Source organism: Paramormyrops kingsleyae, chromosome 1, assembly GCF_048594095.1.
Source record: "Paramormyrops kingsleyae isolate MSU_618 chromosome 1, PKINGS_0.4, whole genome shotgun sequence".
Taxonomy (NCBI): domain Eukaryota; kingdom Metazoa; phylum Chordata; class Actinopteri; order Osteoglossiformes; family Mormyridae; genus Paramormyrops; species Paramormyrops kingsleyae.
This window is the reverse complement of record NC_132797.1, coordinates 36,082,411-36,104,824: the sequence shown is the minus strand read 5'-3', so window position 1 is coordinate 36,104,824 and position 22,414 is coordinate 36,082,411. Positions and strand designations below refer to the sequence as shown.

At 44.8% G+C, this 22,414-nt stretch overlaps 1 protein-coding gene across 3 annotated transcripts; it reads left to right on the top strand.

The window, feature by feature from the left end:
- The first annotated feature begins 125 nt into the window (after window positions 1-125).
- Window positions 126-21,614, top strand: LOC111840729 (transmembrane protein 198-like). 3 transcript variants are annotated; one of them, XM_023805883.2, is made up of 8 exons: window positions 10,735-11,922; window positions 12,325-12,473; window positions 14,446-14,552; window positions 15,833-15,949; window positions 16,080-16,332; window positions 16,755-17,330; window positions 18,749-18,996; window positions 19,344-21,614. In XM_023805883.2, exons 5-8 carry the CDS (start codon window positions 16,164-16,166, stop codon window positions 19,497-19,499), a joined length of 1,149 nt encoding a protein of 382 aa, XP_023661651.1. In that variant the 5' UTR covers window positions 10,735-11,922; window positions 12,325-12,473; window positions 14,446-14,552; window positions 15,833-15,949; window positions 16,080-16,163; the 3' UTR covers window positions 19,500-21,614. The 3 variants fall into 3 exon arrangements, with proteins under 3 accessions (XP_023661649.1, XP_023661651.1, XP_072571005.1); XM_023805881.2 differs by lacking the exons at window positions 10,735-11,922; window positions 12,325-12,473; window positions 14,446-14,552 and adding exons at window positions 126-628; window positions 1,405-1,619; XM_072714904.1 differs by having other exon boundaries at window positions 10,735-12,473.
- Window positions 21,615-22,414: the final 800 nt, after the last annotated feature.

The window sequence follows — 22,414 nt, the reverse complement described above, 5'->3', positions numbered from 1 at the left end:
CTTCACGTGTTATTAATTGTCATTAATAGTTACATCACTGACAGTTTTAATACTACCGGATCACTGATGTAGTTATGTCATACAGAATGCATGCAGAATTCAAATATCCGGCTGTTTCTTCTCATATTTCCCCCCACTCGTATTTTGATGTTCCTCAGCCCTGCGCCCTTCCTGTAATGGTACACTCCAACCTAAATGAAGTTCCTCTTTGGTGGATTGCACTGAATATCCTATATAAGCATCGCTGATTGTATGGGTAGTAAGGAGGAGCCTACAAATGGGCGTAAAATAGTTTTAGTGGTAATAATAATAGAATTAAGGCCCTGGATATTGTCAGGTGTACATTATCGCTCGGTATTATCTGTTAAGCCTCCAGGTTAATTCGGATATGATTGTACGTGGCGAGGTGATATTACCCTAACACTCGCTTCGGGGTCTTTGTTTTAATGCGCCGCGATTGGAAAAGGCACCAGAAAGCTGGATCTAGGGGACCGCCGACCCGCGGCGTTTTAGGATGGGGAGCGGGCTGATCTGCCGGAGATGCGGGTCTCAGATCCAGCGAGTTAAAGCGGTGGGAGCAGCGATGTTTCTGGCAGCGGTATTTCTTCGGTCTTGAGTTGAAGTGGGGGTGAGTGGGGATGCGCCTCTCATCTTTGTTAACGGGGAGAAAACGGCACGGAATTGCTGGAATGTAAAGAATGGGCGAAGGCGGTTTAAGCGAGCCTATTTTCGATGTGGGGATTATAAATACATAATACACTGAGTATGATAAAGAGATGCTGTCGTTGGATTTCTGCCGATTTACTAACCAAATAATAGAAATTATTTTAACGTCGGTTAATGGAACCGCACTTCTATACGATACAGTACGCGGTTTGGTGTTTTTTTCCTTCATTAATCGTAACCCAAACACCCACGTATTCATTACGACCCTTAAACCTAAATGAGCATTTATCGCTTCAGATAACTGCGATCAGTCCGGCCAATGTTTCTGTCACACCTATTGTTCATTCATCGTGCCGTTCCTTACTGTCTTTTGTGTTATTTGCACCGAGTAAACCATAAGAATTTTTTTAATTATCACCTTTATTAGTTTAATTGTTTTCCAGGTGACTTCATCTTTTATAACGGTTTATTAATTTGATCGTAAATATTTTGGTCTTTATTGTTTAGTGAAATAAGCGTGGCGGTGTGTAAACAAGCGAACCGGATTAACCCTTTGCTTGCCGTCTCTCGCACAGTACATGATGTTGTGATGTGTGTGGTGAGACTATGTATAATCAATCGCCTTTATTAAAACGTTTTCAAATCCCACAGCAACAAAGACAATGCGGAGGAGTGCTATGAATATTTCTTAAGTAGATACCCCTGAACTTAAACCATGCCTGTTCATGTTCGTTTCAGATTTTATTCATCATTTTGTAACGCGTCTGTTAGCATACACCGAATATTATTGTAATGAATGGAGATAAACGAAGAGGCGGAACTCGGAGGATTTTAAAAAGAAGTGGGGACACGATTGATTCAGAAGTTGGTATGTGCATCGGTGGACAAGGAGAAAGAGACATCAGCCGTGGATATCTTTAACGTATGTCAAACACCCCTTCCTCGAGAGCAATGTAAGTTTACGGTATTGCTACCATTCTTTTCAGGCCAATAGGCCTATTTCTGACGTGACGGAAGATTTAATTGCAGTGCTTGGCTTGTGTATGACAGATATAGTTTACGTGCTGTCTTCTGGACTGCTGCGTGTGTGTGAGTGTGTGGCCACTGACATGTTTATGGGATAATCCTATGCGAAGCCTGTACTTTTGTTCCACAGGTGCATACCTTTGCTTGTGAATGCAAGCGTGAAAGGAGACTGGTCTTTATTCTGGGGTGTTGTAGTGAATTGGTTTGTTATTCTAGCAGAACAGGTATTATTATTATTATTATTATTATTATTATTATTATTATTATTTGCTCACATTTTGGTCTAGTGCATCAGATTGCAGGCAGGTGAGATATACAGGCACTTTACCAGCAGTTGGGCTTAGATGGTGATTCCTATGTTTGAGGGTTGCAAATATGCTGACAGCATTGACTGTCTTTTGTAAACAAATTCCTTAATGATACACACACATTTTTGATACTAAACCCTTCTGATATAAAAACAGATTTTAACAGTTGATTTAAGCACTTCAGAGTTTAATGGCATGCATTATTAATGGTACTTTTGAAAAGGCAATTCATGTTGTATCATTATTACCAAAAACTCTGTGGGATAGAGAGAGAACTAGGTTATGGTTGTGAGGTTGGGGGGGATATAATGTTACGAATATATTACTGATCATTGTCTCTAAATATATTGCATGTCACTGTGAATTGCCCGGTAAACTATCTGTACAGTTAATAGTGAGCAATAGGGCAGCATAAGAACTGAAGTAGAAGTTTCATTCTCTAATGTAGCTTTTGGAATTAATACGTACTTCATTAATGTTTTCTGGGCATTTGTCCACATTGTAAAATGATTTAGAGTTGCATTTTTTTCTAGAACAAAATATGGCCACTGTACAGCCTTTGCAAACCGTGGAGGTTGTCTGTGATGTATATGTAGACTGGACAGGCTGCAATTGCATGAGACATTGTGTGCTGTCTGAACAGTGACAGCGTTTGTTTAACAGTTTAATGTGCTGGTGGAATATAGAGAGCAACTAGCCATAAGATGGGTGCCTGAAATGAATAATATAAAACTATTTTAAAATAGTGCAAAAGTTGTGGTATTTGCCCAGTTATGGCAGTTATATAAGAACAGTGTGAGAATGGGTGGTGAGGCATGTGCATTTTGGGAAGGACAGTGATTGGTGTCGGCTTGCTGGTTGCTCACTTTTTCCTGTGTGAAATACGGAGCTACGCTCTTCACCCCCATTAACCTGGAAAAACCTGACATGGCCAGCCGGTTTCCTGTCAGTTTTCTTATCAGCTCCTGCTGATAGGTTAGAATTTGTTGCTCAAGTAACAAACAATAGAGATGTGTGTGTGTCTGTGTGTGTGTGTGTGTGTGTGTGTGTGGGGGGGGGCTCACTGAGTCATATTTTGACTGTGTACAGAGAAAGAAAGACACCAGAATGAAGTACGATATACAAGTCAATTTAAATATGGTGAATTAAAATGACTGCTGTGTGCACTATTACAAGAAATATTTAATGCATTTAATTTGATCATTTATTCTGAGAAGAAAGATGATGATAAAATGCTTTGGGATCTAGGATACCTTGTTACTGTACTTTCACACCAGCTTTTGAAATCTGACATCCCTTTAAAATAGTTAAGCTCGATAACCAAGTTAAAATTTGTTGCCACTCTAGAATTCATAGAAGAAAACTTGTGCCTTGTAAAGGGCATTATTCGTCTTATTTCTGTGTGAATGCTTCTGTGGCAATGCACTGCACAATCATAATTTAAATTCAGCTTTACATGTAGCAGGGAACAGTGTGTTAGTCATTCTCATGTCTGATTTTGTAGAATGATTCTAGGGTGATGGTTTGGCCTGTTATTCCACTTATTGACCCAGATGGGTGTGTGCACACGAGCCTTTGCCTGAGACGTCAACACTAACTGGGAGGCTGGACGCGTGAGGGCTAAGCCAGGCTATTAGGAAAGCCTCTTTGGCTCTTTGTCAACTTCACAGATGAGCCCTAGGGCTTCTGGGAAACCACTGTCATTGCAGCAGCTGTTCCTGGTTCAGGTCCTGCCATAGAGCTCGCCATCTGGGGGACCCTGGCAAACAAAGACTGAATCCTGCATCTCAGCAAGCCGGAAAACTGCAACACTATTCCAAGTGTCTTTTCCATTTAATAAAAAAAAAATAATAATTTTTTTAGCTTGTTGGGCATTTTTATATCTTCTTTGTTGTCAATGGCATCTAGTGCATCTAGAATAGATTTCCAGGATTTTCATAGGTACGTGGACTGTTCTACAACATTCCCAGTGAAACCTGCAGCAGGATTTACTGCCACAAGGATGGTGTCTTAAATCCTAATGTCACACTGTCAATACCGGGGATCTTTGTGCTGTAGGTCGCTGCTTTATGGCTGGTTGGATTCTGTCTGCTTGTCTTCGCTGTCAGCATTGAACTGTCTGACCTGCGGTAAATAACGTTTCATGAATTTCCACAAAAACATTGAGGCTTTGCATGCGTGAAATTGCAGTGGGAGTAGGCAGTGTGTTATGTTGCTGACTTTTTTCTCAATGTCCCTGCCAGATTTTTATTTGGAAAGGCGTTGTCTGCATTTTCCACTCTCACCCTTCCTCACTGTGTTACAGGGCTTTGCAGCAAAATCTCTTCAAGTCTCTTGGCATTAAATTATAGCCCCTTGGAGAACCTCTGACGTTATGTCAGCTGAACGACTGACAACATTTGACCCACTGAGTAGGTTATTGTGAACTCTTACCACCAGCTGGGACCTAGAAGGTTCCAGCTGGTCCATGCAGCGCCTAAAAACTGCGCTGCATGGACCAGTGGAGACTACTTGTTGGGGGAGAGACAGGAGAACCTTAGCTCGCGTGCAATTGTGGAATGTAGCCCATTCAAGATCACTGCCACTATACATTCTTTCAGTTCTCATTCCCGTAGTTGTGTTCACTATCTTGTGCCTATTGTTTGCCAGGAAGATGAATGCAGTTCTAATAGGGAAGATATCCCACATCACTGGCAACCAGTATCTCTTAGGCATTCTAACTAAATTCTGACAAAGTGCTACAGTCGGCACTGCAACTTCCCAGAGACCCCTAAGGACCCTGCTTTGGTTACAATGCAGGAGTGAGAACTGTGAGCCTGTGAGATCTGTGATCAAACTGTGATCCTGTTTAGATTGAGGATGGAGTATCATTTTTGTGAAATGTTATTTTTTAGAGGGAATATATTTACTACACGAGAAGAGCAATCACTAAACTTCCAGAAAGTGATGAAAAAGGTCTCTCTAGGTATGATGGACATTAGATGCCGTGTTAATGAAAAGAAGGTCGCCGGATCAAGTCCATTAGAAATGACGAATAGGATACTACTGCAAGTTATGATTTGTTATTTGGCATCATTCTTAGGATGCTAGCTGAACTTTCTTGTGAGAGTCATACGTTTAACGTTGCCAAACTCTCCCATGAAAACTGCCTATGACTCAAGAAAACTGTAGTCAGCATCAGCAACTGAAATCAATACACATATAAAAATAGCAGAAAATACTGGGTCACCTGCTGTAGCGATTGTTTTGCTAATACCATGCCATCTGGTAACCTTTGTCACTGAACTTTTCTTTTCTTCCTACTGCGCTTTCAGATACAACTATCACGCTGACATCGGAATGTAATTTGCAAAAGTGTGTCAGCTTTTACAGCGTGTTCGGGCAGCCTATGTGATGATTTCTTAGGGACCTATAGAGTTAACAATAGGAGAACATTTGGAACATTCCGCATTAAAAAGAGTAATACAGTGGTACCTCTGTATATGTCCTTAATCCGTTCCAGATCCTTGGACTTATACCAAACAGGATGTATACCAAATGAATTATTCCCTTAAGAAATAAAGGGAAAATTATTAATCTGTTCCCATGAAAAAACAACCTATTGTTATTGGTATATTATACATTAATGGAGTTGTATAAAATAATTTAAACACTGCTTAATACCAAAATACATACATACAAAAGCAATTACATGAAATAAATGATTAGAGAGCTATAGTGCGGGTTGTTCACTGAATGGTAGCAACTGGCGTACTGACGCTTGTGGGCAGTCGTGGCTTTGTATCGAGAGGTAAACAAGGGTAGCGCGCGGTGTCGTGACTCACTTTGACCCATACAAGTTCTAGCACGCGAGTCGTATTCCAAACAAAGGTCGTATACCAAGCAAAATTTTTAAGTTGGACTTATTCCAAAGTGGACGTATACTGAGGTACAACTGTAAGTCATTAATGGTGAGTAGTTAGGGTTCTGCTTTACTAAGTACCTGGTGAGGTCTGAGAAGGCAGCTGACTGTAACTCCATGGAAGTGCTCAGGAGCGGCTATAATGATAGGGCAGGGTCATTTAGGAAGTGCTCAGGAGCGGCTATAATGATAAGGCAGGGTAATTTAGGAAGTGCTCAGGAGCGGCTATAATGCTAGGGCAGGGTCATTTAGGAAGTGCTCAGGAGCGGCTATAATGCTAGGGCAGGGTCATTTAGGAAGTGCTCAGGAGCGGCTATAATGCTAGGGCAGGGTCATTTAGGAAGTGCTCAAGAGTGGCTATAATGATAAGGCAGGTTCATTTAGGAAGTGCTCAGGAGTGGCTATAATGATAAGGCAGGGTCATTTAGGAAGTGCTCAGGAGCGGCTATAATGCTAGGGCAGGGTCATTTAGGAAGTGCTCAGGAGCGGCTATAATGATAAGGCAGGGTCATTTAGGAAGTGCTCAGGAGCGGCTATAATGCTAGGGCAGGGTCATTTAGGAAGTGCTCAGGAGCGGCTATAATGCTAGGGCAGGGTCATTTAGGAAGTGCTCAGGAGCGGCTATAATGCTAGGGCAGGGTCATTTAGGAAGTGCTCAGGAGCGGCTATAATGATAAGGCAGGGTCATTTAGGAAGTGCTCAGGAGCGGCTATAATGCTAGGGCAGGGTCATTTAGGAAGTGCTCAGGAGCGGCTATAATTCTAGGGCAGGGTCATTTAGGAAGTGCTCAGGAGCGGCTATAATGCTAGGGCAGGGTCATTTAGGAAGTGCTCAGGAGCGGCTATAATGCTAGGGCAGGGTCATTTAGGAAGTGCTCAGGAGCGGCTATAATGCTAGGGCAGGGTCATTTAGGAAGTGCTCAGGAGCGGCTATAATGCTAGGGCAGGGTCATTTAGGAAGTGCTCAGGAGCGGCTATAATGCTAGGGCAGGGTCATTTAGGAAGTGCTCAGGAGCGGCTATAATGCTAGGGCAGGGTCATTTAGGAAGTGCTCAGGAGCGGCTATAATGCTAGGGCAGGGTCATTTAGGAAGTGCTCAGGAGCGGCTATAATGCTAGGGCAGGGTCATTTAGGAAGTGCTCAGGAGCGGCTATAATGCTAGGGCAGGGTCATTTAGGAAGTGCTCAGGAGCGGCTATAATGCTAGGGCAGGGTCATTTAGGAAGTGCTCAGGAGCGGCTATAATGCTAGGGCAGGGTCATTTAGGAAGTGCTCAGGAGCGGCTATAATGCTAGGGCAGGGTCATTTAGGAAGTGCTCAGGAGCGGCTATAATGCTAGGGCAGGGTCATTTAGGAAGTGCTCAGGAGCGGCTATAATGCTAGGGCAGGGTCATTTAGGAAGTGCTCAGGAGCGGCTATAATGCTAGGGCAGGGTCATTTAGGAAGTGCTCAGGAGCGGCTATAATGCTAGGGCAGGGTCATTTAGGAAGTGCTCAGGAGCGGCTATAATGCTAGGGCAGGGTCATTTAGGAAGTGCTCAGGAGCGGCTATAATGCTAGGGCAGGGTCATTTAGGAAGTGCTCAGGAGCGGCTATAATGATAAGGCAGGGTCATTTAGGAAGTGCTCAGGAGCGGCTATAATGCTAGGGCAGGGTCATTTAGGAAGTGCTCAGGAGCGGCTATAATGCTAGGGCAGGGTCATTTAGGAAGTGCTCAGGAGCGGCTATAATGCTAGGGCAGGGTCATTTAGGAAGTGCTCAGGAGCGGCTATAATGCTAGGGCAGGGTCATTTAGGAAGTGCTCAGGAGCGGCTATAATGATAAGGCAGGGTCATTTAGGAAGTGCTCAGGAGCGGCTATAATGCTAGGGCAGGGTCATTTAGGAAGTGCTCAGGAGCGGCTATAATGCTAGGGCAGGGTCATTTAGGAAGTGCTCAGGAGTGGCTATAATGCTAGGGCAGGGTCATTTAGGAAGTGCTCAGGAGCGGCTATAATGATAAGGCAGGGTCATTTAGGAAGTGCTCAGGAGCGGCTATAATGCTAGGGCAGGGTCATTTAGGAAGTGCTCAGGAGCGGCTATAATGCTAGGGCAGGGTCATTTAGGAAGTGCTCAGGAGGGGCTATAATGCTAGGGCAGGGTCATTTAGGAAGTTCTCAGGAGCGGCTATAATGCTAGGGCAGGGTCATTTAGGAAGTGCTCAGGAGCGGCTATAATGCTAGGGCAGGGTCATTTAGGAAGTGCTCAGGAGCGGCTATAATGCTAGGGCAGGGTCATTTAGGAAGTGCTCAGGAGCGGCTATAATGCTAGGGCAGGGTCATTTAGGAAGTGCTCAGGAGCGGCTATAATGCTAGGGCAGGGTCATTTAGGAAGTGCTCAGGAGCGGCTATAATGCTAGGGCAGGGTCATTTAGGAAGTGCTCAGGAGCGGCTATAATGCTAGGGCAGGGTCATTTAGGAAGTGCTCAGGAGCGGCTATAATGCTAGGGCAGGGTCATTTAGGAAGTGCTCAGGAGCGGCTATAATGCTAGGGCAGGGTCATTTAGGAAGTGCTCAGGAGCGGCTATAATGCTAGGGCAGGGTCATTTAGGAAGTGCTCAGGAGCGGCTATAATGCTAGGGCAGGGTCATTTAGGAAGTGCTCAGGAGCGGCTATAATGCTAGGGCAGGGTCATTTAGGAAGTGCTCAGGAGCGGCTATAATGATAAGGCAGGGTCATTTAGGAAGTGCTCAGGAGCGGCTATAATGCTAGGGCAGGGTCATTTAGGAAGTGCTCAGGAGCGGCTATAATGATAAGGCAGGGTCATTTAGGAAGTGCTCAGGAGCGGCTATAATGCTAGGGCAGGGTCATTTAGGAAGTGCTCAGGAGCGGCTATAATGCTAGGGCAGGGTCATTTAGGAAGTGCTCAGGAGCGGCTATAATGCTAGGGCAGGGTCATTTAGGAAGTGCTCAGGAGCGGCTATAATGATAAGGCAGGGTCATTTAGGAAGTGCTCAGGAGCGGCTATAATGCTAGGGCAGGGTCATTTAGGAAGTGCTCAGGAGCGGCTATAATGCTAGGGCAGGGTCATTTAGGAAGTGCTCAGGAGCGGCTATAATGCTAGGGCAGGGTCATTTAGGAAGTGCTCAGGAGCGGCTATAATGCTAGGGCAGGGTCATTTAGGAAGTGCTCAGGAGCGGCTATAATGCTAGGGCAGGGTCATTTAGGAAGTGCTCAGGAGCGGCTATAATGCTAGGGCAGGGTCATTTAGGAAGTGCTCAGGAGCGGCTATAATGCTAGGGCAGGGTCATTTAGGAAGTGCTCAGGAGCGGCTATAATGCTAGGGCAGGGTCATTTAGGAAGTGCTCAGGAGCGGCTATAATGCTAGGGCAGGGTCATTTAGGAAGTGCTCAGGAGCGGCTATAATGCTAGGGCAGGGTCATTTAGGAAGTGCTCAGGAGCGGCTATAATGCTAGGGCAGGGTCATTTAGGAAGTGCTCAGGAGCGGCTATAATGCTAGGGCAGGGTCATTTAGGAAGTGCTCAGGAGCGGCTATAATGCTAGGGCAGGGTCATTTAGGAAGTGCTCAGGAGCGGCTATAATGCTAGGGCAGGGTCATTTAGGAAGTGCTCAGGAGCGGCTATAATGCTAGGGCAGGGTCATTTAGGAAGTGCTCAGGAGCGGCTATAATGCTAGGGCAGGGTCATTTAGGAAGTGCTCAGGAGCGGCTATAATGCTAGGGCAGGGTCATTTAGGAAGTGCTCAGGAGCGGCTATAATGCTAGGGCAGGGTCATTTAGGAAGTGCTCAGGAGCGGCTATAATGCTAGGGCAGGGTCATTTAGGAAGTGCTCAGGAGCGGCTATAATGCTAGGGCAGGGTCATTTAGGAAGTGCTCAGGAGCGGCTATAATGCTAGGGCAGGGTCATTTAGGAAGTGCTCAGGAGCGGCTATAATGCTAGGGCAGGGTCATTTAGGAAGTGCTCAGGAGCGGCTATAATGCTAGGGCAGGGTCATTTAGGAAGTGCTCAGGAGCGGCTATAATGCTAGGGCAGGGTCATTTAGGAAGTGCTCAGGAGCGGCTATAATGCTAGGGCAGGGTCATTTAGGAAGTGCTCAGGAGCGGCTATAATGCTAGGGCAGGGTCATTTAGGAAGTGCTCAGGAGCGGCTATAATGCTAGGGCAGGGTCATTTAGGAAGTGCTCAGGAGCGGCTATAATGCTAGGGCAGGGTCATTTAGGAAGTGCTCAGGAGCGGCTATAATGCTAGGGCAGGGTCATTTAGGAAGTGCTCAGGAGCGGCTATAATGCTAGGGCAGGGTCATTTAGGAAGTGCTCAGGAGCGGCTATAATGCTAGGGCAGGGTCATTTAGGAAGTGCTCAGGAGCGGCTATAATGCTAGGGCAGGGTCATTTAGGAAGTGCTCAGGAGCGGCTATAATGCTAGGGCAGGGTCATTTAGGAAGTGCTCAGGAGCGGCTATAATGCTAGGGCAGGGTCATTTAGGAAGTGCTCAGGAGCGGCTATAATGCTAGGGCAGGGTCATTTAGGAAGTGCTCAGGAGCGGCTATAATGCTAGGGCAGGGTCATTTAGGAAGTGCTCAGGAGCGGCTATAATGCTAGGGCAGGGTCATTTAGGAAGTGCTCAGGAGCGGCTATAATGCTAGGGCAGGGTCATTTAGGAAGTGCTCAGGAGCGGCTATAATGCTAGGGCAGGGTCATTTAGTTCTATTTCCTACTGTACAGGTTTGCCAATCCTGCAGGGCATGTCGGGCACTTACGGTAGATGCCTTGTCCTGAAGGAGTGATGTGCCCTTTTAAGCATTAATTTACTGGTATATGGTACTAACTCAGGGTTAGACAGTTTCAGTACTTTTTTTTTTTTTCTTTTCTTTTCTTCAGTGAGTCATGAGTTTAGTTTAGAGCTGCTGTGGTTCTTTCACCTGCCCGCGCTGATATGCATGAGGCCCAGGCAGGCCGTAACCAGGATAGAGGAAAGCTACTCTTACTTCTGTGCCTCATGTGGTTAAAACTAATGTCCTAAAACTAATGTTGCTTCATGTGCTGTTAAAACTAAACTATTAGGGCCGGTTTATACTTAATACTCTCAATGCATTCGCTTGCACATTAGTGGCTTCCTCGCCTATTTTCTACGCGTGGAATTAACGCTACGCGTACACGAGATGCAGTACCACCAAAAATCTTGGGGGCAGTATGGTCACCTTTGGTCACAGGACTGTGACTGTGGTTTTATATATGGTGCAGTTAGTATTAAAGTAGCATCTGATTTTTCTTTTCCTTTAAGAATGAGTAGCCAGAAGGTACTGAAAACGCAATACGATCGTGTGGCTCTGTGTGCAGCGTCTTCAAAATTTAATGACGGTTTAAGTTTCTTCTGCTTCTGAATTCAGTCTGAACTAAAAGCAGTGTCACATGTACAAAGTACAATGAAATTTTCTTGAATGCTTTTTCCACAGACTACAGATAATCAACAGGGCAATCCATCCTTACAGTACAAAAAATACTTAGTTGGCCTGGGTCATGTGTGATATAACGACATTCATTTTCATTCATTTAAATTTTGTTTTTACTGTTTTACTGTTTTTTCATAAAAATTCACACAACAAAAAAGCAAATAGCATTTTTATTCATATCAGCAGTTATCTACGATTACTTGTCGAAGTCTTGCCTAGATATTTATTAAACACAAACCTGAAGCATTCTGGATATTAATTTAGTTATAACATTCTCAATGGTATAATGTTTTGGAAACATCACATTATCTATTGTGTTATTCATTCCTGATACATGAAACACATTTACACCAGGATTGAAGTAGTACTGAAGCAATATCGTTACATGTTGATCATTTTATTCTTTTACTCTCTTTTTTGTTTGCGTTGTCCTTAAGGGTGGTGAGGCTTGAAAGTGGCAAAAAAAACATGGATGGAATTATTTAAGCGTGAGCGGCACCAGTGGAAATGCAGAATTAGGCACAACTCCACCACATTCTGTGAAATGGCTTCTCCGAAACCGCTGAGTACTGGATATGTAAGCAATAACAGACAGCATGTACGGATGTGAAAAATACCCAACATAGAAAAAGTGTTGGCTTGCACAATGGTCTGAACACTCCCTTTAGCGGAAAGTGATTCATACGACTTGTTTTTATACAATGGTGAGGTAGGGAAGCACATCCACATGTATGGAAGGTCAAAAGGCCACATTCTTAATGTGTTAATGCATTATTACGCATTACCACGTGGAAAATGTGGACATTAACAGGCCCAAAACTGACGTGATAATGTGAAAAAAGTGAACATGTTTTGACTTTTTTGGCCTTCTATACTTGCATAGCAGTAGTATGCGTGAACAAATGTGCTTCAAGCATAGAATATAAACTGGCCCATACACGTTATCCTTACAGTAATCTTTTTTCCGATTTTTATATAGGACCTTCAAATCAGTCGTCACATGGCGCTGAACAAGGAAGTGGTAATCCATTACTATCATTTACACAAAAAATGTTGCACGAAATGGAATGTCAGAGGGAAAGAAAGAATGGCAGAAGACAATGAAGCAAAGGAACCAAATACTTCTGAGTAAGATGGAAGAAAGCTAAGGTTGACTGGCTGCCCCCCCCTCCCCAACCCCGGGCATGCTAACATTGTAAAATACAAAGGAAAATGAGCCTGCTTAAATAAGTGAGGGTTCAGCCAGAGTCCATCTGTGAGTCTGTTCTCCAAGCAGGTCTGCATAAGCCAGCAGATTGTAGGCCACACCCCTCATTCGCAGTTCATAAGCTGTATCCATGTCATGCCTCCATGGGACTGAACCAGCACTCCCTCCCTGGGCACCATCCAGACATGTGGGGAGGAAAGCAGAGGACATGGGTGCCCAGAAAATTCATACACACATTGATGGACAAACACTAGACCAAAGGGGCATAGTTACAGTGTTATGCTTTAATGTGCGACTAGCAGGACTAAAGTAAATGGTCTTCAACTGGGATTTAAAAACGGACCAATTTGGCATCCTGAGCATGAGGTAGCAGACTCTTCCCTAACGTAGGGCTCCTGTAGCAGAGCGCTGTACAGCTGTTGCTTTATATGTGGGATGGCAAGGAAGCCTGTGTTCTGTGATATGAGTGTTCGATGTGGTTTGTAAACTTGGATCAGTTGTGTAAGGTAGGCTGGTGCTAAACCTCTGAGGAGTGCCTTGTATGTAGGTAGGAGAGCTTTGAAGTTGAAGCTAACAGGAAGCCAGTGCAGGGAACTAAGAGCAGCTTTTGTGTTTGAACTTCCCGCTTGTGCTGACAATTCTTGCTGCTACATTGTAAATACATTGTGAGGTGTAATGTAGAGTGTGTGCCTCATGGTGACTGAGCATTACAGTAGTCTAATCTGCTATATACAAAAGCATTTATTGGTTTTTCAATGTCTTGAATAGTGAGAAAATGCTGCGGTTTGGCAATGTTCCGTAGCTGTAAGAAGCACACTTTTGATAAATAACAGTTAATCGGGGATTGGTCAAAATTTTCTGCTGTTGGAAATATTTGCTGAGTCATTGTTCACACAGATATATCTAAAGGAAATGGAGAGACATTTGCTGGAGAAGTCAGCAGACACCAGCAAAGATACTGATTTGCTGAAGGAATTGGTTGCTATGAGCTTCAGGTTCTTTTTTCCATTGACCAAGTTCAGCTTAGTAACCCAGAATTTAGCAATAAGACAAACTTTGTCAAAGACGTTCTTGAATTTATGCCTGAGAGGAAGTCTGACAGGAAATCTAGAGCTTAACTGGCAGGTGGGTATAAGAGTAGGTGCCTTTTGTGGTTAAGCTGCTTGCCTACTAAAATCCTTCTATCTCTCCTGAGTTCCAGCATGGTAGGTTTATCCAGCTTGTGGAACCCTGTGGTTTGTCATTGGCCACTTTACATGGAACTTAGAACAAAACAGCAGAAAAACCCCATCAACAATATAAGTAATCCACCTTCCTGTATCAGTTGTCTAGGATTGCCTTTAGCTTGGATCATGTCCCAGGAAGCACCCTTACTGACAGTCTCATGGACAATTTAGAGGCACTGTTTCATGGCATGTTTTTGAACTGGGAGAGCAAACACACACAACACATGAGAACATGCATCCATGTGCCCAGAGGCGGGAATCGCACCCACAGACCTGGGCCTGTGGCCGTAATACTACCCTCCAAGTCACTAAGCTCACAATTAATAATAATTAATTGTTATTACAGGGTTCTGGTTTGTTTATTCATGTTAATCTCTGTATTTTGCCACTGTTTGGCACCTTGTGCCAGTACTTCAGAAATTCAAATCAACTTAATTACTTTTTGCTAGTGTGATGTGCAGTAATTTCAGGCTAGCATGTTTGGCAGGTGAAGGGTAATTCAGCTGCTTGAGAATTCAGTTTAGTTCAGTTTGTAAAGCCTTCATGCCTCACGAACCTCTTTCCTTTCTCTTTAAGAGGAGAAGAACACTGGCATGATTTTGGTTTTGCAAAGAGCTTTTAAAACCAGCCTCATTTCCCTCACATCTGTTTTGTTACCCTCTCGAAGCACAAGGCTGTGAAATGGCACAGAACGCGCCCTGACTGAGCTTCACGCTGTCCTGTCATGGAACAAGCGGTGCTGTAGAAGAAGGAATTGGAGATTGGTCTATCCAGGTCAGCAGGGAGTGGGCCAGAACCACAGAAGTGCTATTTATGTTTCACTCTTTTGTCCAGCATGGGGCTGAACAAATAAGAACCCACTCTTGTGATCTGGGGATTTGTCTCCCATGCTGACATTTCTTCTGTGTATAAAAATCTTCTTATACTTCAAGGTATCATGAAATAAAGCATTATTGCATACATTGCAGTCATTGTTGGACTTTAAGGAACTGTTGCAATGTATTTTAGGGTTTTAAATATTAATGTAAAATTTACCAGTCGGAACCTTTATAGGTTGCTGTGATAATGATTTTAATGTGAGTATTTGTTTATTACAAAGCAAATAAATATCCATCCAGCTTCCATACTGCTTATCCAGAATGGTGTCACTTCGGCAAAATGAATATTGTTTCCTTGCATTGTTTCTAATGCTAACAGTCTGTAGTAACTGCAAACCGCAGTTTGGTGGTAAACACATTTTGGTTTCATATTGTACTGACAGTGTAATATTATGGTGGCATTAGTTTTAGCATCTCAACCTGGAGAACCAGTGGTTCTCTGGAGAACGTGACACTAAAGAAGGTTGTGGTTGGGGCAGATGAAAGTTGGTAGCGTGGTAAAAAAAACACGGTCAGCAGGTGGCACTGTGGTTAAGGCACTGCACATGTGACAGGTTCATTTGCTAGCAGGGAAACTGCTTTTCTGCAGCGTATCTAAGCTCAGTGGCATCAGCAGAGTTCATTTGTATAATTAGAGAAAACAATCCTTTTATGAAAGAAATACTGTAGCTGTGTTTGATGTAAAGGCTTATTTTGTAGTTGTTTACAAAAATCACGTCAGGGGCTGAGAATATGGGGAGGACAAAGTAAGCAGGACAGGGTACGCCTGGAGGCCAGATGGCGGGGCTCATTTATTTTTCATCTCTCATATGTCACAGGAATCGAAGTCTGTCATTTTAGTGGGTGTATGACGATTGTCACGATGGTGACTCACTTTGTGTTATGATGCTTTTTCATAATGATGTTTCACTATGCATCTGTGTGTTCTTGTTGTCGTGCATAATGCCGTTCTGTAGAGAGTGGAGGGTCATGGACTGGGAGTCAGAGCACAGTTGCGGACCAGCAGCCCCTTCTGTTGAGTTTGGAGTTACTGTCATTATACGCGTCCATCAATCGTGCACTTGCAGTTCCAGTGATGGTTCACTGGAAATACAGTGTGTGGATAAGGAGAGATAAGATGGGATGTAAGAAAAACCTGGCAGGCAGAGACTAACGTGTAACTTGTGGCTTTTTCAGGAAGGTTACTGGATGACATCTCACAAACCTGCACCGCCGACAGTCTGCCAACGGAGGTCAGGGACGACTGTCGTGAAGGGAAGATTAAAAATCTACTGACGCAGGGGCAAGAGAGGGGCAAGTTTTTTTTTTTTTTCCCCCTCAAACATCCCTTTTTAGTATTTGTTCAGTTGGTGCCTGTGGAAGTTAATGAGGATGTAGGAAGAGGGTGTTTGCCAATCCTACGTTCTGCCCTTTGTCTCCACAGGTGACCCGTGTGAATGGGAAGTGCTTCCTAATTGGTCCCACCCTAATCATCCCCCCCAACCTCTGCCGCTGAGCTCGCGTTGCCATGACGTCCACGTTGCAGACGCTGGCCTTCAAGCTGGCCCCCCCAGCACGGGACAGCAGCCCCGAGCGGTTCTATAGCTGCGAGGAGCGGATCGAGCGGCGGTACGAGATCGTGCCTTCGGTCGTCTGCTCCATGTGCTGCCTCTTCGGCATGATCTACTGCTTCTTTGGTAAGCTCTGCTTCTTGGGGGTGGGTGGGTGTGTGTGTGTGTGTGTGTGGGAGGGGGGGTGCCTCAGGGTCACGAGGGGCTGTGCACTATTCGGCTGGACTGAATAACATGTCCAAACCAAATGGTGCCTTTATGATCTACCTCAGTTTTTTAACACCGATTGGACTCTGGCAAAGAAGCACTGGATGAGCATCTTATTTTTGAATCTTAAATAAGCTACAAAAACCTTGGATGGATGTTGCTTTCTGGTGTGGCTGCACAGCTCTCTATCTTCATACAGCAGTTTCCACCAGCTCATGAACATTGTTTTCCTCTCCCTGGCTTCCTCTTCCTGTCTCTTTCCCCCTACTTCCTTTCCCTTTCTACCCCCTCTGTTCCTCTCCACATCCTCCTCCTGTTCTGGCTGCTCTTCCTCCCTCAAGGCTACCGCTGCTTCAAGGCGGTGATGTTCCTCACGGGCCTGATGTTCGGCTCCGTTGTCATCTTCATGCTGTGCTACAAGGAGCGTGTGCTGGACACGCAGCTGAACGCGGAGGCCAGCGCGGGCATCGGCCTGGGCATCGGCGTGCTCTGCGGCCTGGTCACCATGCTGGTGCGCAGCGTCGGCCTCTTCATGGTGGGGCTGCTGCTGGGGCTGCTGGTGGCGGTGGCCGCGCTGTTGACCATGGAGGAGTTCTACCACCCGCGCACGGTCTGGGTGCCGCTGGGCATGCTCCTGGGCTCCGGCATGCTCTTCGCCGTGCTGGCGCTCCGCTGGGAACGCTGCTTCACCACCCTCTCCACCGCCGTCTTCGGGTCCGCTGTCATCACCGTCACCGTCGACTACTTCGCCGAACTCTTCGCGCTGGTGCACCACGTCTACGAGCGGATCAAGGTGGCCCCGGCCCAGCCTGTGTGCTGGTTCACCTGGGTCATCCTGGGGGTGTGGCCCGTCCTCACGGTGCTGGGCATCGTGATCCAGTGGAAAGTCACTGGGGAGGGGTACTCTCACACAGAGGGTAAGTCTCTTGATTATTAATTTGGTCAAGCTGCGAAGTTATATTGGGGGGGAAAAGCAGCTATTAGTGATGTGGATTAAGATCACCTGCATTTCTGTGAGATCACTTGCAGAGTGGTGATTATGTGGAGTTCTGAAGGACTGTTTCGGTGTGTGACATGAGCATAACCCCTCCAACTTACTCTCGCGGTGTGAGATTAACACTCCCATCATGCCCCACTGTGTAACAGAAGCCCGCGGTTCAAAGAGCGAGCACAAAGCAGCTGCCATAAGGCCGTCGCCATGGCGACACCCACTGCCACGACTGGATTAAAAGTTCTGATGATGCAACAGAGGGGGCAGCGGAAGTCATCAAAACAAGCAGCAGAACTGTCTCTTGCAGTCGGTGCTATTATGGGACACCTTAAAAATAATGAGAATGAAAGAGGAAATGTGTCAGGCAGCTTTCTAGGGCCGTCCTGTGTGTCAGAAGGCAAAGCTTTCACTCTGTCTAGCGTTTCATGCAATGGCAACTACAAATGTGCCCGAGAAGCTGTCACAGCTTGTTTGAGCAAAGCTTAGCGGTGATCGTCCATCCATCCACCTTCAAAACACTTATTCAGCACAGGGCTGTTCGGGTAACAGTGATAATGTCCCTTCCTTGCTGATATGCTTCACAACTCACTTTCTTTGCGCAAAGGAAAGAGAATGTTGAATATTGAATGTGAATTTTGAATATGTTGAACCAAACTAGAAAGAAGAGAGGAGTCTTTGATAGGGTGACAAAAAAGTCTTTACTTCAGAAACATGCAGCTGCTTCTCCTTACATGCAAAGTTATTGAAGTTTTGGTGGATTCAGAGAACAGCCTGTTCATATGCAGAGTGTGACCTTCCACACAGAGCAGCCTGATTCAGGGTTTAATTCTCAGAACTTTGAGTATGAAACTATAAAGTGTCTATGTGGTGCTGAACTTTGATGTGGCGCTTTTATACACTGTCAGCCAAAGTGTTTGTGTATGAATGTGTGTGTCTACAAGTGTGACAGTAACAGCTGGTGTCCATAATAATTGTGTGTGTATATTGTGTATATATATATTGTATATATTACATTGTGGGGACCCCATGTCCAAACAATGTGATAACCTGTTATTTTGACCTTGTGGGGACATTTTTCTGTTCCTACAAGGGGAAACTCAGTTTTATAAAAATCTATGAGTGCAGTCAAAAACAAAAAAATGCCAGAAGTCTTGTGTTTTATTTGGTTACTTATGGTTAAGGTTAGGGCTGGGTAGGGGTTGAGGTTGTCCTTGTTGGGAATACGGTTATGTTCATAGAAATGAATGGAGAGTCCCACACAAAATATCAGTACAGACCTGAGTGTGTGTGTGTGTGTGACCAAAACTGCTTGCTAGCACTAAGGACAACTTGCCGTCCCGTTAGTGATCATCAGCCGGCAGCAGCGTCGAATTCAGCTGATGCGGATACGTCAGAAGGAGGAGCGGAGGGAGAGGAGGAAGAGGAAGAAGAAGAAACAGCAGCAGCAGCAACAGCAGCAGCAGCAGCCGCAGCAGCAGGAACCGCAGCCCCATGCCACGCACACACACTCGGCCAAGCCGCTGCCCACAGACCCCGCCTACCGCAGGAAGCCCAACCCCATTCGCCGATTCGACGGCGATGTGCTGTCACCGGTGAGGCAGACACCCAATCAGTTTAAGAACAAACAAAAATGTTGGTTTCTTAGGCAACCAGGGAGCATAGCGCTGTAGTAAGTAAGTATTCCTGGCCGTTGCTGATAATGGTCTAGCATGGACCCATCATAATGTTCCTTAGCAGTTGTTTAAATTAAATAATTAATAAACCATTAAAAGCTGCCACGTCCTGTACTGGGCAAGCAGTTGGAAAACTGATGTATTGGTTTTAGTTACATTATAAAATAATCAGCTTCCTTTACGAAATGTATAGTGAATAGTAAAGCATGTTTAATTATTAAACAAAGCATTTGAAACGTGCATCTCTGTATCTGTTTTTGTCGCAGAGTTACATCCAGAGTTTTCAGGACAGGCAGGTGGACAGACGGAGATACCCTCGTGGGCGGCTCACGGGGGGGCCTCACACTACCATGGACCTGGACTATGATTATGGCTCCACGGTGCCCCTGACTGCCTCCGGGGGCCCGGCAGTGAGAGTGTAGCCCTGCAGTGAGGGTGTAGGTAGCCCTGCAGGAGTGGGCCGGCGTCGTGGCCGCACTGATATTCTTCTGGCACCGCATGAGAAGCGGAGGAAAGCCCCGCCCCTCTTTCCGGCCGTGCCCTGTTGGGTCTAAGGCCACGGTCAGATCCTTTGCTAGCTGAATGTCCAGAACAAAGCCTCCCCCGGACCCCGTCACCCCAAAGGCCCATATTTACTAGGCATTTCCCATGGTTTAGACACGGCAGAATAATGGCTCTGCAATGCTATATGTATGTGTCATATTTCATAAAGGAAGTGATTTTATTACTAGCTGTCTGTAAGCATGCATATGCATTTGAATGTAAATGATGTGGAAATTGATTAAATACATATGTAACGGTAAAGGTAATGCAAATGAAACTGTTGGGTGCCATGAAGAAAAAAAATTGCCCACATATTGCCCATATCTGTAAACCAAGTAGTAACTGCCACTTTAACTGAGCTTGAAATGTTATTGGTCAGAATGTTTTTAAAGTAAAATTGCAAACTCAATATGTCTATTACCTATTGAAATAAGCCGATAGCTTAGTAAATATGGGCCCCAGCTGTAAAAGTCTGGAACCCTTGATTCCCCTGGGCTCTGCATGAGACAGCTCCCTGTTCCTTTAGTCCTCTGGGTACCTTAATGTTCAGAGAGAACCTCAACCACGACCAAAATGACAGCATTCCGTCATCTTCTTAACCTTGAAAGACGCTACATTTTCTTACGATTTTCACATTTCATTCCAGTTCCTCTTAAGGGAGGAATTTTTGTAATACTAACATCTACCGAAGGTGATGACTTCAGATTACGAGAAGTCACTCTCCACCAAGCTCTGTAATCTTTGTGAGCTGTGCCCAGGTCCTGTGTACACAGCAAAGAGTTGGTCAATTTTTACACTAGAACTATTAAAAGACACTTTGGGGAACAGTGTTGTGTTTCTGCCCCAGGCTCGGTATAACACAGCGTTAACCTCTATGACCTGCCGCTTTCAGCCATTCTGCCCCCTTGTGACTGCCGTGTGCTTGCTGTCTCAAGCCTCTCCTCTCTGGCCTCATGTAACTTGAGTCCGGTCCTTTTTTCCGGCCCTTGTCTCTGCCAACTGATGGGAAAGAAATTTTTTGCAAACCCCACTATACCAGAAGCCAGCCAAAACTGATCTCAGGAATTCCTTCCCAAAGGCTTGTGGGGAAAGTCTGGAGTTCAGGAAAGGGCCTGTGTGTGTTTTTTTTTTTTGTTGTTGTTGTTGCTAAAATAGGCACAGAAAGGTCTTGTTAAAGCGGCAGTCTGATTAAGGCGGAATCGTTTTGGCTGCAGTGGGCTCAGTGGTCCCCTGTACAACAGAACCCAGTATAGTGAACTGGGGTAATGACCACCAAGCACATCGCACTGAAGGCTCTGTCTGTACTTGAGGCTTGGGATTCCCTGGCTGCCTAACTGGCAAAAAGTCCACTAAAAGACACTTGAAAGTTATGTGTATAGGTGACAGTTTACACGTGTATCTTTCTGTATATAATAGACTGTTGAAGAGACACATTGTGGCAATGGGCGGAGAGGTAGGGATTGAAACATGGAGGCAGCCCCTCCCAGTTCTGTGGTTCCTTATGAGACCTTCCAGGAAAAGTGCATGACCATGTTGTTCTAGTGTGATCCTATCTTTTTATCTGGAAGGTTTGAGTGGCCGTCCCCGATTTGTAAGGGACGAGCAGCAGTCCTCACTCGGGCTTTCAGTATTTTGTAAAGCGCTAACCTTTATTGTATGTATACATTGTGCTGTACTCTTGATGTCACTGTTACACTGAAATTTCATTTAGGGTTTTTTCCACTTTTGCATTGATTAATGAGTATGAATGTATGAGGTGTTAATGCTTATAGTTCTGTAGATTTGGGTTCTTGTAAAAGTATGATCCTTATTTAAATTGATTTTTGCTTCATGTATACCTCTCTGCTCTGAAATAGTGCTGCTGAAACAGCTCAATGATTGGAACCATGGAGGTCTGAACATATGAACATGTTTTTTTAAATTATTTTATTTATTGCTGTTGTACTAAAATGTGTCTTTGTATGGAACCAATAAAAATGTGATTTTACACCTTGCATTTGTTTATAACTGTCCTATTTGTATCTTGTCTGTGAGTCCATGTGCATTTTTCATGTGGCAGGTGGATCTAATTTATCCCTGGATTTCATAAGCAAATATATTGAAATGAGGGGTCAGAGATCCATCTGGAAAGAGCATGATTGAAAGCTGAATCAGTCAGAACACGCTTGCAGAATAACACTCTGTGTAACGAGCGAATCCAACAAGCCAGGTGCATGACGTAAAGTTATTCTCACAGGAAACATCTACAGGTCCAAGATGTGACCCACAAATCCTAGCCAGGATACTAAGAAGTATTAAGAATCATAAATCTAATGCTGATCATGTGCATATATTTTGTAAATGTAGTAAAATTAAACATTTTTGGGAGGATGTATGGTCACAGTTGAGGAGAATACTAGGATATAATTTGCCCAAGACTTTTGAATCATTATATTTGGGAAACCTGAAAACAGAGGAGGTTTCTGGAAATGACATATACTTGGTGAAAATTTTACTAGCAGCGGCTAAAAAGTCAGTGACCAGGAGATGTTGTAAAGAAGAGCCTCCTACTGTGGATGACTGGAAGGACACTGTCAGGGAGATATTTGAACTTGAAAGAATTGCACACAAAGTAAGGATTCAGCAAACGGTTTATGTGGAAAAATGGACCACATATAATTCCCTTCACGGAGACGCCATTGCGGATACGGAAATCTAATGCTTAGAGTTGTATACTCGATTCATGTGTGGCACTGGTACGGTTACTTGATTCTGTTCTTGACTTATTTGTATGTATTGTTTGAAAAATTAATAA

Excerpts from the sequence above, each read along its gene's own strand:
- LOC111840729 (XM_023805881.2), top strand. The coding sequence starts at position 16,164 with ATGACGTCCACGTTGCAGACGCTGGCCTTCAAGCTGGCCCCCCCAGCA. Across the intron at positions 16,333-16,754 it reads CATGATCTACTGCTTCTTTG|GCTACCGCTGCTTCAAGGCG; the intron begins GTAAGCTCTGCT and ends TCCTCCCTCAAG. Across the intron at positions 17,331-18,748 it reads GGGGTACTCTCACACAGAGG|TGATCATCAGCCGGCAGCAG; the intron begins GTAAGTCTCTTG and ends CCGTCCCGTTAG.